We start from the raw sequence: 17,550 nt of genomic DNA on the forward strand, positions 1-17,550 counted from the left end.
AATTCTTAAAAACTCCAAGGCCTATGAAAACCAAAGTCAGCCTACATTCTGAAACATTTTGAGAACACCTTCACCTAATTTGGAATAAAGAAGTATGGAGAAGGCTATCTACTTTTCTGAACACGGTCTGACACAGAACTAATTACCAAGATTTCATTCTGTTTGGGCTTCTATTAGATCTTTTGTCAAGATGGTTTGAATAGCAGTTCTCTTTAAGTTCCAATATGTTCAGTATCATTAAACACTTTAACACATGCTAATGTGGGCCTCAAATATGTGAAAGGTCTGTGCTAATAACAGGAATTATACTCAGCATAATTTACATCAATTTATCAAAATAACAAAACATAACAAAACTATTTGGCTAACTTGCCCTGCCACAATAATTTTAAAATGAAAATACGATATTATATTCAGGAACATCCACTTTATCCAGTATCTTACATAATTACATTTAGTATTAAACAATAAATATCCCAACCCAGGTCAAACCCTATATTAAAAAACTGTAATTAAGACTCTAGGCCTACAATTTTAAGAATATGTACATTTAAGAGTCAGCACTAAAAAAACTAGGTAATTTTAAGATTTTTAGTGTTTAAATCATTAATTTAATTTAAATTGATTAATCTACGCAAGTTCCACACAAAGCAATATATACAATCAACTTCTCTTTCTCAATTTTGTGGGATTGAAATTTAGTAAAAAGAGGCTGTTTTAAGAAAAGTAAATAAAATTTTGCTTTAATAACTATACCTATTTGTATAAGAGTGCTAGGAAGAAATCAGAGAAAATTAAAGACATTTCCTAAAAACCATTTCCTATATATTTTTCTGATCATTTTCAGATCATTCTGATCTGTTTTTTTGTATGAATACCAATCTTATATATATTCTCAGATAAAAAGCATATATCCTTGGCTGGGCATGGTGGCTCACGCCTGTAATCCCAGCACTTTGGGAGGCCGAGGAGGGTGGATCATGAGGTCAGCAGATCGAGACCATCCTGGATAACACGGTGAAACCCCATCTCACTAAAGATAATAATAATAAAAAAATTAGCCGGGCGTGGTGGCGGACGCCTGTAGTTGCAGTTAACTCGGGAGGCTGAGGCAGGAGAATGGCGTGAACCCGGGAGGCGGAGCTTGCAGTGAGCCGAGATCGCGCCACTGCCACTGTACTCCAGTCTGGGAGACAGAGCGAGACTCCGTCTTATTTAAAAAAAAAAAAAAAAGAAAAAGAAAAACATATATCAGTAGCCTAAATGGTAACATTTAAAAATTTCTGAAACTTACGCCTTCTCACTTTCCTTGTTCCCTCTGTAATCAAAATTTAAACAATGCAATCCCAAAGAAAATAACCTAAAAATCTAGATAAATATTAAAATGAGTCTAATTTAATAATTCCCTAATATCTAAGAATATTTCAACAAATGACAGATTTGATAAATATCTCAATGCTTTCAGTATTTTCATATTACATAAAATGGCAAATTCTGCCATAAAATCCAATCTGCTACTACAGTTTTTAATGGTAATTTCAAGCCTGAGGGGGAAAATATTTAGATCGTTCCAGTAAAATACCACAAGAACTGAAACCACAGGTATTATAAAGCAAAACGTCTGAAGTACAAAGACTGACTCAGGCACATACAAGCCATCTCTACGGAAGATTCTTTTTACCTAATTAGCCTGTTAAAAATGCAACTTGAAATTCTGCAAAAGGGATAAACATGTGTTTATATTTTCAAGTTTCCTAAGTAAAAGGACCAATATCTCTTTCCAAAAATTTTCCAGAGAAAATAAAATGAAATTTCTTTTCTAACAACAGTAAGAAAAATGAATTCTAGTTTTCAGTACAAAGCATTTTAAAATCAACTGCTGCTCTTACTGTGTAACAAACACAGTTGAATATTACTGGTTTTCAACTGTGAGAAAAATTCCTTCTAAGCACATTTACATTAATCTTAAATTAACATTACTGGGCATATCACTGGTTTTCTAGGTAAATCAAGTACATTTTAATCTTAAATTAACATTACTGGGCATATTACTGATTTTCTACGATAAGTGCTATCATTTTTCTAATAATCTCAATGTTTTTCTTGAATTATGGTTCTAAGGGACAGGGTTTGAAATTTGTTTGCTAGGATAATATACTAAACAAATCAATGACTGACACACATTACCTACCTACTTAAAAAAAAATTGAGATTCAACAATATTACACCTGATCCCCTTTGATAAATTTCTCTCAAAAACATTCATAAAGTTGACCAGTGACAGCTTACCCTCTAGTATGTAAAACTGTAGCAAGAGCTAGTTTTAACTCACTAGTATTTGTATTCACTTGAATCAAGAAAAGAAACCTTTCTTGCACTCACACACTATAGTCTCAGATATTTTTGGTAAAGGGGAAAAATGCGAAGTAGGTTTATGCTGAAGTCCTTGTCATTCAATGTCTTTAGCATTCTATATTAAGAGAGTTAAAAAATGACTTCATGTTTTCCCTATTATAAAAAATGTTAGATTTAACTCTTTTGGGCCCATGGACAGTCTGGAAATTTGAATTAGTTTTAATTGTATATTCTTCTCTCATGTTAACTAGTAATAAATATCCCAACGGAACAGAAACACAGCTGTATATAGTCACATTAGTTTTGGTCTTTTATTAACTGAAAGTGTTTATTTTAAAAATAAGTCTTATAAGTATTTACAATGTAATTTTACTTACTTGCTACTCTAATTCTTACAAAAAAACCCAAAAACTCATTGGTAGGCAGGTGCCAAAACCATGGCTAAACCAATTTTCAGTATGATTAATTCTACTAGAAGAGAAGACTTGCTAAAACATATATGAAAGTTTTAATTTTAAATTCTTAAACAAAAGTTGATAAAAATCTGCTTGACTAACCACATCAATTAGTACTCATGAAATTGTTACTCTGACCACACATGCAAAAGATTTTTAAGAGTGGCCTAGTGTTTTTCCCGGTTACATTTTCTTTGCAATGTAGTATATATATGTATTTTTACATATCCAAATACACATTGGATCCAAGGTAGTGTATTTTAATGTAAATGGGCAGTTAGGATAAATTCAGTTTGACCCTTTGCTATGGAGACTAATTTACATGTCCTTGGATGATATAAAGGAGAAAATGTGCTTCTGGGGGATTGACCTGGGTTCAAATTCTGACCGTAGTACTTACAAACTAGGTGAGGTTGAACCTCGTTTTCCTTATTTATAAAATGAACTAGTAGTAACAGCTAAATGACAGTGGTTGTGAAAATTAAATCAGATAAACAAAGTTCCGAGCACAGTTCCTGGCAGAGAAGAGCCGTTACAATCACGTTAGTTTCTTTCTGTTTTTTCCCAGATTCCATTCAAAGAAGCTTAATATTCAAAAGGTGTGTCTAGCATGAATTTTAAAACTTGGATTTCTGTGTTGTTTCTCAGAAGATTAAAATAATTTCCTCATACAATGAAAAGGCCATCATGTCTGTTCGTGTGGCAATTTTTATACCTGGAATACGCTATAGAATCTTTAGTCTAAAACCAAGAAAAATGGAGGCTGGTCAGAAAAATGGAGGAAGGCACTCCAAAATCTTAAAGGTAAAAAAAACATGAGAGTCCTTTTTTCCCCCCAAAACTTTTCCACCCTTTGCTCTTAAGACTTTTCTAACTTTCTGTGTAAAGGACAAAATTTATTCAAATCAACGAGAAAACTGAATGCAGGCAGAGTTCTTTATAAAGAAGGAATCTCAGAAACCCACTACTCTCTCCTATTTTTTTATATTTCAAAACAGTATAAGGTGCAAAATAGTTTTAATTTTCATACTTACTATAAACCCATATTAATACCTTACAACATGATACAGAATACAGCTACACAAAAATTACATATAATACAAAACATTAACCCCTTTTCTTTTTAAGCAGTAGGAAAAATTGCATTAACATTTTTGGCTTTTCTTTTCTACACCTATATATCCAAGTCTGTTACATATCTAACAATACAATACTGGCCATACAATTTTAGGTAGCAAGATATCAAAAAGCTCTTTGGTCTTCAAAAACAAAAAAAGAAAAAAAACTGGAAAAAAGTGAGAGAAAGCTTTCTGTTTAAGAGCAGGCCACTTAGGGTTTGTCACTCTCTCATAAAACCTGAAATGAGATGTTAAAAATGAAACGATGTGAACTTATTATTAGCATTTCAAAATATTATTTTGTTCTATCATTTAAAAAAATCTATAAAATGAGATTAAAGAGTTTAAATTTATCCTGTTCGCCACAACAAGTATATTAAAATTCTATAACTTAAGTGAAGATGTGTATTTCACTTAGAGTCTAGAAATGTTAATGAAAGTGCTAGTTTTTACTTTAAGGCATTGACAAGTAGGTATTTCCCAAGAGACACTAAAACAATACATTTATATAATCTTGAGACAATGTAATTACATACCACGATTTTCTTATTGAAGAAAACTGAAGTCATCACAAAATAATAATGTTGCTAATTATTTCTAATAATTACTAGAGAATAATTTTAAAAACTAAAGGTGGGTAAAAATAAAATACATACAAGTCTAGGGTCTTATGATTTGGAGAACTAAGTCAATATATCATCTCTTTATTTATATATTTTTCCACAAAGTCACCTTTGACCTGTATTAGGCACAGACTATCAATTTTTCCAGGCTACACTTCTCCACCATACTAGCTATGCCACCTACCATAAGCCTGGAAATACCGCTATCAAAGCTCCCCCTACCCCACTCCCAATGTAGAACAAAGAGAAATGTAATACAGTAACCTGTGCTTTCGAAAGAATAAAATCTAAACTCACTTTGAGTTAGTCTTGAAGTTTCAGGGTCCTACATAATTAATTTTACTGAACTTATACACGTGCACACGCGTGCACACACACACCTCCCCCGCTACACATACCCACATACCATCTTCAGACTGTTTTACTTAAAATCAGACACAAAAGAAAATTATTTTCACATTTGAAAGACAGCTGGCAAGAAAATTACATAGAGATTAAATAATTCACTCATCTATCTAAATCTACTTCTTACATTATTCAAAGCTCTGCTTATATGGGCAGCTTGAACATATACTTTTTACTGAGTTTAAAGATATTTTGACTTGCTTCTCATCTTTTTTGAAAGCTTACCCAAAAGTTCACAACCAAACACTGGCCCAGTCCAGAGAGCCCTTACTAAAGCAGTCAGTGAATGAAAAAGTGCTTTTATTAGTTCTTCGTACCTTAGTTGTAGCCATAGGCTACTTTAAAACATTTCCAAGTGATAAAAAGGGAAGAGACAACCATATCTAATTTTAAGCCTATTTTAGTAAAATGTAATTGAATAATCTCTATAACTTAAAACATCAACATGAAAAATGCTCCCCCCTCCCCTTTCACTAAGCCCATATATGCATTTTTTCATAAGACATCTGAGGGTAAAATTATTTTTGAAAGATTTAGAAGGAAAACACTGAGTTTCTGACATAAACCAACACTGTTATTCATTAGTGTACCTTTTAATAATATTTATCAAGTATCTTACAAAGATAGCTCCTATTGAAACTTTCAGAGTTTACTCTTTTTTTTAGAATATATAAAATCCTCTGGCTTATAGATTTTTTTGTAGAAACACAGTAAATTATTAACAGTAGGTAATTAATTTAAAGAATAGAACTCTTGTTTAGCAAAACCAAAAAGCATTATTTTAAAACACCTAGTCATGTGCTTGCTATAAATCAACCAGAAGTACAGTGCATTCTTTGGAAAATGTATAAATGCATTCTTTTAAAAAATAGTGATTTATTTCATGAATCCACACAAGGTCAAAATTCTAGTTTGATTGGAAACAGATGGTATCCCAGAAAAGTCAGGCTCTGGACTTGAAACTCTAAACAGGAAATATGGCCCTTACTAGCTGACTGCTTCCCTAATCATTACCAGAGCTTCATACTTGTTATTTTTATGAATCTCCTAGATGACTTTCATCTTTTCCTTCCATCTACAAAGCATCAAATAATTCTCAATACATATGTGTGTATATACACATTTTACATAAGGATTTGTTTACAAGATACGAAAACATAAAAACAAATGTACTTTCAAGCTCATTGCTAGTAAAAATATCAAGCTAATAGTAACTCAGAAATTCAAGTTTATTTTCTACACTATCTTAAAACAAAAGCCAACAACTATCGGGTAGCTATATAGCAGACAGGACTTTACTGACACTACTTCTAAAGAAATCTACAACCTAGGCTGGGCGCGGTGGCTCACGCCTGTAATTCCAGCACTTTGGGAGGCCGAGGCGGGTGGATCACCTAAGGTCAGGAGTTCGAGACCAGCCTGGCCAACATGGTAAAACCGCGTCTCCACTCAAAATATAAAAACTAGCCAGGCATGGTGGTCGGTGCCTGTAATTCCAGCTACTCGGGAGGCTGAGGCTGGAGAACCGCTTGAACCCGGGAGGCGACGGTTGCAGTGAGCCAAGATCATGCCACTGCACTCCATCCTGGGTGACAGGGCAAGACTCCATCTCAAAAAAAAAAAAAAAAAAAAAAAAAAAAAGAAAGAAATATACAATCTAATATGTTGCAGAAAAGGATAAAACAAAATCTCACAGATTTTAATAAAAAGCGATTAATATATACTGCTTTCCATTAAACAAGTGAATTAGAAGCTATATGAACAAAGAAAAAGGCTTACCGTTTTCCCATTGTAGTAATACATCAAAGAATTGCTGCCCATTCCAGGGACAGGATAAGCACAATACATGTTGATTTTGAAAACGTTACTATTTGTAGCTAATGTACACAGCTTCTCTCCAAGACATATATCCAAACAGGCAAAGGGAGTAAGTCTTCAGTACTATGCATCCACACATGGATCTACTCAAAAGGAACTTATGCAAAATAGGACTGAACCAACTCACAGAGCACAGAGGGAGGGTTTATGCTGTAAGTAACCTCTTTCAATTTCTATCAAGTCCTTGCATTGGTGGAGAATACCAAGAAGACAAAATTTGAGGTATTAAAAAAATACAAGTCACTTGTAAGTGCTAAATAGACAGATATGTCCTGAATAAAAATAACCCAAGAAATTATTAGATTTGTCTCATATATACATATACACACACACAAAGGAAGGCAAACTGACAGATTTTCTGCTAATCTGTTTTTAGTTTTAATTAAATTAGAGCACTTGTGGCAGAGAAACCTAGCTTGCTACACCTCCAGCCTTACCATCTGGCATGGTCTAAAGTTGCTTCAACTTTGATAAACACATGATCAAGTAATCAGGAATTGGAAACACTGAATCATGTGTAACAAGAAAGATCTAGACAGTTAAATCTTGTATAAAATCACTTCCTGGAGAAAGCGGACCATCATGCAATACCTCTTAACTAGCTAGAACAAACCATACTTTAAGTTAGAAAAATTATGTTGAAGAAAATTGAAAAGAACACATTTTATTAAAAAGCTTAGTCCAAAAATCAGATAGATTATCTTGAAAATAAATTACCTGTTTCTAAAACGGAAACATTTAATAATACAGATTTTGTTATAAGCCTCTAATTCTTCATACACAACACCAATTAAAAGTTTATAAGGTCTTGCAATAGGATTGCTCTTAAAAAAAAATCCACACATCTTTCACATAAAGTATGAAAGAATAAACTGAACAGTTTCCTATAAGTCTTTCCTCTGTTTATTATTGTTCTTAATACTTTGTATATTCATATTTTTATGTTAATGCTCACATTTCTCAGAAAGGAAAAATAATAAGTGTGGGAATAAATGTCTTACAGACATTTCTAACTCATACTTCGAAGTCAAAAGGTTTTGAAAGTTGTCTGCAAAAACATATGTCTCTCACACAAACACATCTTGCTATTTAAATGTTTTCCAATCAATCTTTTGCTGTAATTATAACCTGGAAAAACAGAATAGCAACTTTCCCTTTTTGTCCCATTTCCCTTCATCAAAACCTCTTTGTACTATCCTTCTCTCTATGCCTTGTAGGTTCTAACGGGATTGTATTAATCAGAGGAGAGCTCACAAGCTGCAAAAGGGGCACATCACTTTTTTTAAAGGTACCTTTCATGAAACAGAAATCCTCTATGAAATATTCTAGGAATATACTACAAGGGACCCCCTATCTCCCCAACCTCATTTTTATTAACATATTGATCAAATTATAGTAACAAAACTAAATCAGACAATAAGGCCGACTAACTTCACAATGTTTTAAAAGCTGATAGTATTGGAACAACAATGAAACCTCCCCACACTCTCCAGATACAGAAAAGGCTAAGCAGCAGCTGCAAAAGAACATCGCTGTACAGCAGACTATTAAAATGCCAGTCTACGGAGTGGTTTGTAACTTCCTCCCTCCTGAGAGACCACAAAGACCCATTTCAATCCTTGGAGAACTGGGTAAAAAGCTTTGATTTACAATTAACAATAGCATGCCTTAAAACCATTCAAGTAAATTTTAGTCTTCCATACACAGTCTTTCTATACTGACAGATAGGCTACTCTAAAAACAAAAAACAAAAAATAAAAAACAAACAAAAAAAGGAAAATCAAAATCTAATCAATAAAATTTTCTCTATTAATTATTAAAAATAACACTTACTTTTCAATAGAAATTGAGGAGGAAGAGGGAGAAGAGGGGAGCCACAAAGCACTGACAATACTTCAACATTTTTATAATCATCGCTTCAATCTGAGAAAACTTTTTTATATTGGTTAAAAAACATCCACCTATGACAGTTAAGCCCATTGCTCTGATGCCTGGCAGAAAACAGAGAGGGTACTTACTATGTTGTCTGATAAAACAAACATCATAATGTAAACCCAACTAAGCAACCTTGGTTATTAAAGCACAATGAAAATTTTAATATTTTAACACCAGTTCTTTATTTTAGAGGCAATTATATGATAATCTGAAGAGAATAAACATACATTCAGATAAAAAAGAAATTCATGGTAAAAGCCAAACAGTATAATCAAATTTCCTTAATGGAAAAAAATGCACTTATTTATTAAACACCTAGGTAAGATTTAGTGTAAAACATGAAACCTGAATGTGAAACATAGTTTCTAAAGAGAGCTGAGTAACTAATTAAAAGCTTTTGCTTCTACTTTTCATTATTCCCCTAAAAAACGTAAATATAAAACTCGTACACGTGTTGGTAAGACCTCTCCTGACAATACACACCACAGTCACTTGGTATACACTACTGCCTAAATTGATGATAGACATAAAAACTAAAAACCAAAACAAAACTCTATGCCTGTATCTATAATTATATGATATTAAAAGCTCATTCTTCAAAAACAGTAAATCATCAACAAAACTGGTGGAATCTACATAAAATGCCCCTATATTCTACTTGTATGCTATGGAAAAGTCTTTTAAGTTTGTCGCTCCAAAACAGCATTTTTCTTGAAGTCTGCCTTACCCCCCAAAAAACTAAAACTGTTTGATGTAGATGGTCATTGCTTGATTGCCATTATAAATTATCTTGTACAATAAAATCTTTTTTTCTCTGCTCCCAATTTTTAAAAAATTAATTTAATCTATGCAACAGCTGTAGTACAATTTCTTGTCCTAAGGAGAATCATATTACAGGAAAAAAAATGCATATAGATGGATCAAGTGCTGTTTTAGTCAATGCAGTTGTTTAATCTTTGCTTTTTTTTTTTTTTTTAAAGGAACATGTCAAGGGTTAATCCTGTGACTCAGTCTGACAAAACGAGTCAGCTGGAGACAGGGCCAATTTTTAAACCTGATTTCAGACAGGCGTGCAGTCTGCACAGGAGCTCTGAACTGTCATGCACTTTTTATCCAGAATTGTTTCCACCCACAACTCTACATAATCACTTATGTGTTACTCTAAGATTATGTGATCTGACTCAATATTCATGTTACCTAGTTCAAAAATATAAAAAATCAAGTTTTACACAAGATAGGAATCATTGTACACACTAGCAAAATGATTAATGAAAATGCCAGAGGACCCTGAAAAAACACATAACTTGGAACCATACATCTTTTATTAACAAACTGATGATTCCTGGTTTAAAGATTATTGCATTTCACCAATTTTCAAAAATGCCTTTTCCTCCCAAATGTTATCAGGATGTTATGTTTGTTGCTATTCCAGCAGTCATTAAACACAGAACTAAACTAGGCAAGAAAAAGCCACAATGTGCTTTGCCTAAAGAAGTTACTTCTTTACTGATGATTTAGGAAAAGATGTTTTCAAAAAGTCTACCAAGTAAGAGCTCTCTGGAAACTTCAGTTTAAATTCCAGGCTTCCATGCAAAATTTCCCTCTTCCATCTTACATTTCTGTTGATTGGGAAACAGAGCTTCCTTGGAGAACTATATAAAATTTCTTACAGTTATCCCTGTAGTATTTTTATCTACTTTATTAGCTCATTTTTATCCTTATATTTGGATCACTATAACAGTTATAGCTATTTTTAAATGATCCTTAAGCAAGAATGTTTCCAAAGGTAACGTAAAATTCTAAATAGTTTTTGAAAGAAAATTTTTAATGGAAGTGAATTATGTATCTTGAATTAGTTAACACAGGCCAGTTAGTGGTTAATCTTACTGTATATTCTTCTAAAACAAACAGGCAACATTCCACTGTCCCAAAAGCCAGAAGATCTGACTGGAAAAGTAAACCTAAAACCCACTCATAAGATTCCTCATGAAAAGTTTCAACATTATTTCTAAGTGAATCAAATCTTGGAAAATAGACTTTCAGAGTAATAAATGAAGTCAATCTTAAAACCTGACACATGAATAACTCTACGAATGAACTCTATATTTTCCTAAAGGATGAACTCAGCAAATAATAAATTATTGGCTGCAAGGGAGGTAGGGGTGAGGATAGATTTAAGAGGATAGTGAGAGAATCTGTAAGTGAACAAATTCAAAGCAAAAGAACTTTCCACAATGCCTCTTCTTCCTCCTCTATCTTGTAAAGAGATGGTATGTGAGTCAATGCTGTCTCTCAACTGTGCAGTGTTTTAGTTAGCCTTGCTAATTAAGTCAGATATCAAAATTTCAGGTTTTATATCTGAACATTATATTGCAGACTTTTCTGGTAGTATATGCTACTTTGTAAATAAAGTCATTCCTAAATGTTCAGAAAGTTGTTCTTTTGATTTTCTAATATCCTCACATTTTAGAAAATTTACTTCTGCAAGAAAGAAATTAAGAATATAAAACTCCAGTGAAATAATGCACCATTTTCAAGCCAATTCACTAGCATTCAATGCATATTATTTAAAGTTAATAGTGTTATTGATCTAAAATCAGTAGTGCATCTTCTAATTCAACAATCACTCCCATCTTGCTGATACCCAGTCTATCAGTAAAAAGGCTTCTAATTACTATCTTTCCACTGTATGAAAATCTTAACAATCAGAGACTTGATTTTGTGATCTTTACTCAAGTGACACTCCATGAAAAAAACTGTTCCAATTAAGTCTTAATTGTGATTACCAAAATCTTAACCAAACCAATAACCGGTGGATATTAAAGATTAGTCTGAGTACTGGTAAACGACTTATTTGGATATCAACACATATAAATATACATTTCTCAACACAGTGTAAAGACACATGGTAAAATTCATAAAATAGCATCTGACTCGGATACAGGATATCAGATGACTGTTTCTTTACAAATATCTCAAGTCTAAAATGAGTTTTAGAAATGCTTAATGATTAACAAAATAGAAAACATCTAGCTATACAGTCAATGGAAAAAATCACCTCTGTAAACTGCATTTTTAAGGTAAAAGAACAATTAATTTCCTTTTGACAACCATATGACTATAATGAGGATATGTAAAAACAGCCATATCTCCTGGAGAAGAAAGCAAATAAATCTCTTTCTGAGGTGAATAAATAGTATCCCTCCGACATCAACATGAATAGAACTGACAGATCATACAAAGCTTCTAAAAGGCAATCATTAGATAACCCTTCAAATGAGACAGAACTATATAATCACTGAGAATATGTAAAATCTGAAGCAAATCGCATGTTTCTTTTGATCACAAACTCACAATGACAAAGCAGTTTTCTTTGAAAAATTAAAGAGGGGGGGTCCCGCTGCCCCTGTGTCTCTTGGCTGTCCTTTTCTTTCCCCTCTCCTTCCCTACGTGAATTGCAGTTTGTCACTTCTCATTTACCACTTGAAATAACACAGTAAGAGAATCATTAACTATGTTGCAACTTGACAATTTTCCTGCAGATGGCTCTATAATCACAGGACTGCCTAATGGTGTGTGTATGCACACATTAAAAAAAACGATGAGGACGACCCCCAGGTTTTTAAATTCCTCAAGAAACCAGCACTTCTGAAGATGTTTCAAGGCTGACATAAGGCTTTGCACTATTGACTCGTTAGGCAATCTAACAACAAAACAAAACTGTAGGCAAACAAAGCTATCATTTAAAATCATCTGTAAAGCTAAATAATTTTTGTGAACATGTCGTCTTGGGTCAAATTAGCTCTCTTAAAGAAAGTGCCACCCGTTTTTTTGTTTCTTCTTTTGGCCTGTGTGATTTTTTTTTTTTCTTCTGAACTGGAAAATACCAGATCCTTTCAATTTATGAGAAATGGAACAGCATCAAGATATTCTATTCTATTTAAAATTTATTTTTAAAAAGACCAGAAGTAACATCTGCATCTTAGCCCAGAACCATTTCAAGAATCTGCAATCCAAAGCTGTAAGTAACTTATACATTAAGTTATTTTTGGTCCCCAATCTATATTTTTGTTTCAGTAAAAATTCTTGCTAGTGGTAGTAATTTTTTTAATACTTCTTACCTCTAAATAAATACTGAGTCTACCAAAACATCCTGCCTCACATCTGTGATAATAAAGCAAAAAAGCAAAGCTAATTTTTGCTATATTCACTGGAAGAAATCATACAGATCTTGAATTTATGAAAAGACATACATTTTAAGAATGGTTTCTTATTACTAAATTCTGGTGACCATTCTCAACAAAAGCCAAAAAATACTTCAGTTTGAACACACATCTAAGAAGAGTGAAATCAGCAGGGAAAAAGATGGGAAATGGTGTCAGTCATATATTTTCAACAAAGAACAATGCAAAACAAGCATTGTTTGACCAGTATTTGGTATGCTTCACCATTCCTAACAATGACAAGTGTCCCTAAACAGACGCTGGGAAACAGATACAAAACTTGGAAGAAATTTGTTAAGCTACCTGCTCTATGTAGCTGTAGCACATGTGTATGCAGTAGGGCAGAAGTATTCTCCCTATCATTCTATGTAATATAAGATGGGCTACTCAGGTCCCAGAACACTGTGGAGTTATATCATGTAATGCGAAAGAGCACTAAACTGGGAGTCAGGAGATAGGGATCCAGGTTTCAGCTCTGCCTCTCAGGAGGCATGAGAGCTTAGAGTAGGTCGTTGACTCTCCCTGAGCCTAATTTTCCATTTCTGTGAAATGCAGGCATCAAACTAGGCCAAAGACTTCCTAGCCATTTCACCACTAATAAAACATTTTATTATGTACTCCACCCTAAAACTCTGAATTCCTATTATGAAAGATTTTTGTCTCTCAGACTTTTTTTTTTTTTTAATTCCATTATAATAAACATTTTTCTCTCTTAAAAAGAAAAATCAAGGCGGGGTATGGTGGCTCATGCCTGTAATCCTACCACTTTGGGAGGCCAAGGTGGGAAGATCCCTTGAGCCCAGGAGTTTGAGACCAGCTCGGGCAACGTGGCAAGAACCTTGTCTCTACAAAAGTCAAAAAATTCACCGGGTGGTGTGCACCTGTAATCCCAGCTACCTGGGAGATTGAGGTGGGAGAATTGCTTTAGCCCAGGAGTTCACGCCTGCAATGAGCTATGATTGTGCCACTGTACTCTAGCGAGGGTGACAGAGAGAGACCCTGTCTCTAGAAAAACAACAACAAACAACAACAACAACAACAAATGAACAAAAACAAAAAAGAAAACGCAAAGCCATGTAACTGCAGTTCAGAACTTCAGATTAAAAGGTAAATGAAGCATTGCCATGCTGAGCTGAAATAATTCCAGTGAAAGAAACCTGATGTTTAGTTACCACTTTATTTCAGTAAACTACAGAATCCACGGAATTTGTTAGGTTTTTCTGATGTGTTATGAATCTTCTTGTATTCAAGATTCAAGCTGTGATCCACTGGCATAGATGATACCAGGTGTCCACACCGATCTTAAATTGCGTGTGTGTGTGTGTGTGTGTGTGTGTGTCTGTGTGTGTGTGTCTCAAAGTCTTGCTTTGTTGCCCAGGCTGGAGTGCACTGGTGCAATCTTGGCTCACTGCAACCTCCACCTCCCGGGCTCCAGCCATTCTCATGCCTAAGCCTCCAGAGTAGCTAGGATTACAGGCGTGCGCTACCACACCCTGCTAAGTTTTGTATTTTTAATAGAGACAGAGTTTCGCCATGTTGGCCAGGCTGGTCTTGAACTCCTGGCTTCAAGCGATCTGCCAGCCTCACCCTCCCAAAGTGCTGAGATTACAGGCATAGACCACCATGACCAGCCTTAAATTGCATTTTTATAATCTTATCTGCAAGAGGCGTAATTAAAAGTCTAAAGCCTCACATGAAATGAAAGGATGAACCAAAAAAGGAATCTGGAAACATAATTACAACTTCTCAGTTCTAAGACAAGAGTCCAAAAGCTTTGTATTCTAATAATATTTATGCCAGCAAATGAAGTATCTAAAAGGCTAGATATATATAACTCCATTGCCTAGTAATATGTTCATTTAAAACCATCATCTTTCTTTTTTATTTTGATTTTTAAAGTGTAATTGACACAAGGTCTCATTTTGTTGCCCAGCCTGTTCTTGAACTCTTGGGCCCAAGCAATCCTCCCACCTCAGCCTCCCAAAGTGCTGGCATTAGAAGCGTGAGCCACTGCTCCCTGCCCTATCAACTTTATCTTGAACAAAATAAAGAAAAGCAGTGACATCCTATGATTGGTAACAACTCTTACCTAACTTTGTCATTGTTTAATTTATTCAGTAACTATTTTGATTTCTCAATAATGTGCAATTTATCTACAAGTCAGATATTTTATGTTTAATATAGCATCACCTGGAAAACAAAACATTTGTGGCTATGCCCTTCAAATAATATATAATCCTCTCCAGAGATGGCCTTGTTATAATTTTAGCAAGCAACACAGAGTTAAGGAGTCAATATGGGAGCTCATCTTAAGTAAGTGGGCTGCAGCTCCTGCACTATTCTATAATAAAGATGCAGTGCCCATCTATGACTTGTTTCTTTGCTCCTTTTGGCTGGAGAATTTAGTAGAGCGGTAAACAGGACTATGACACACAAATATGGCTGTAATGAATATGTAGGTTGGAAAGTTTACAGGATAAAGTAAGGGAGCAAAACGTGAAAAATGGGTGACAACACTACAGTAACTTTATAGGTGCGCGATCTTGAGGACACTTCCTTGCCGTAACACTGGTGATATCAGACTGAAATGGTTGTTATATAAAAAAGGTTCAAACTGTGTTACTGTTGTTAAAATGGGAATAAAGATTATATGAATATAAGAACACGATCTTCTAATGCTAAGACCTCACTTCGGAAAACAAATGCATGACTTCCTAGCGCTAATCTAATTCCTAGCTAATAATCTAATTCTTATCTAATAATTCCAATCTAACCAAGGGGCACACTGCCCATGTAAACAGAAATAACTACAGTGTTCTTTGCTGCTGAAAATACTTCTATTTTTCTGATGAAAAACTGGAGCTCTCTCTTTTCTTCCCCGAAAAGTGTTTACAAAGTTTAAGCATGTTATATGTTTTATAATACAGTGAGTTAAAATATACAGTTACGTAGTTATCTTTCTCCTGAAGATAATTCAGGTTATCTAGCATGTAGCTTATACCTTCTCTGAGTCAGCTCACCATGGTCCAGAAAGAAGAGCTATGGGCTGTATTGCTAATCACTTGCCTTTGTTCACTTATTCAACGAATAGTTATTAAATATCTGTTATGCACCTCTGTGCTGAAGGTGCAATACTCAACATAAATAAAATCCCTGCTTTATTATGTTGCTCCTGGGTAATACAGATAAAGAATAAACAAATTAGGGCAAATCAGATGGTATAAAATACTGTAGAGAAAAATACATCAGGTAAAGAATGAGGAGGCACTAGGGGTATGTTGCCCTTTTATATAGGATGGTCACAAAAGATCTTCATTGACAGAGTGATATTAGATCAAAGAGAAAACTAGTCATTTGGACACTAGGGAAAGTGTGTTCCATGAGAGAGAACTGCAAATGCAAAGGCCCTGAAGTAGAAGTGTGCTTGACATCTTTAAGAAGCAGTAAAAAGGAGAGTATGGCTAGAGCGAAGTGAGGGAAGGGCAGAGTTGTAGAAGACAAAGTCTGAGAGGTGGCAGGTATCTTGTAAGCCATTTTAAAGATGTTGGTTTTACAATAAGGGAAGCGTCTGGAGGATTTTAAGCAGAGGAGTATATGACCTGACCTAGATTTTAAAAGGATGTTCCTGTGTTAAAAAAATAAAAAAAATAAAAAAATAAAACTGGGAGAACAGTTGTAAAGCTGTTGCCATAATTTAAGAAAGAGGTAAAGGTGGTTTAGACAAAGATGATAGCAACATAGGTGGCCACAAATGGTTAAATTCTTGAAGAGAATTGTAGTAAGATAAATATTATATAAGACTGTCTCTGTTTTAAATTTATGTCAATAAAATCATAACTTACTTCCTTTAGAAAAAGAATTCCTGTATTGTTGTTTTCCATACTTTTCTTTCACGTGAGGACCATGGCCCTATATTTTTAATTAGGTCCTCCTAAAACAAAGTAGAATTAATGCTCATGGCTGAATTACCTGTAATTTTCCTGCTTTTTGTTTTGGTTTTGGTAAAATACTCCTATTTTGACAACTAGGAATTAACTGCATAATTGAGGGGAGAAATGGGACAAATAATTCAGTTTCTTTTACAAAGTAAGCCAGTTAACTTATTGAAGGTTTGAACAATCAGAGGAGAAGTTAAAAAGTACAGCTTAGAGCAGGAAGTCATTAACAGGTGATATTTCCTATTATAGATACATAAAATAATGGCCTCGTAGTCCTAATTCAAAAAGTATTTCCTAAATACTACATCATGTGCCTGAAGAACAACAATTATGCAATAAGAAACATTTTGGGCTGGACACAGTGACTCACGCCTGTAATCCCAGCACTTTGGGAGGCCAAGATGGGAGGATCACTTGAGGCCAGGAGTTTGAGACCAACCCTGGCAACACAGCAAAACCTCTTTTCTACAAAAAATAGAAAATGTAGCCGGGTGTAGTGGTATGTGCCTGTAGTCTCAGTTACTCAGGAGGCTGAGGTGGGAGGATTGCCTCTCTGCTTGAGCCCAGCAGTTTGAGGCCACAGTGAGCTATGATGGCACCACCGTACTCCAGCCTGGGCC

General features: G+C 34.4%; 1 protein-coding gene across 12 annotated transcripts in view; it reads right to left on the reverse strand.

Annotated features, from left to right (window-relative positions):
- Nucleotides 1–17,550, reverse strand: part of TCF12 (transcription factor 12) — a 381,043-nt gene that overhangs the window by 63,870 nt on the left and 299,623 nt on the right. For 3 of the 12 annotated variants that reach the window (XM_033189998.1, XM_033189996.1, XM_033189995.1), the window contains exon 1: nt 6,736–7,321. The exons of the other annotated variants lie outside the window; for them this stretch is intronic. In XM_033189998.1, the coding sequence (XP_033045889.1) occupies nt 6,736–6,804 (69 nt within the window). In that variant the 5' untranslated portion in view covers nt 6,805–7,321. Of the gene's footprint in view, nt 1–6,735; nt 7,322–17,550 lie in introns of those variants that run through there. 12 annotated transcript variants of the gene reach the window in all.

The sequence above is a fragment of the Trachypithecus francoisi genome, unplaced genomic scaffold (assembly GCF_009764315.1).
Source record: "Trachypithecus francoisi isolate TF-2019V2 unplaced genomic scaffold, Tfra_2.0 Lachesis_group3, whole genome shotgun sequence".
NCBI classification, from domain to species: Eukaryota; Metazoa; Chordata; class Mammalia; order Primates; family Cercopithecidae; genus Trachypithecus; species Trachypithecus francoisi.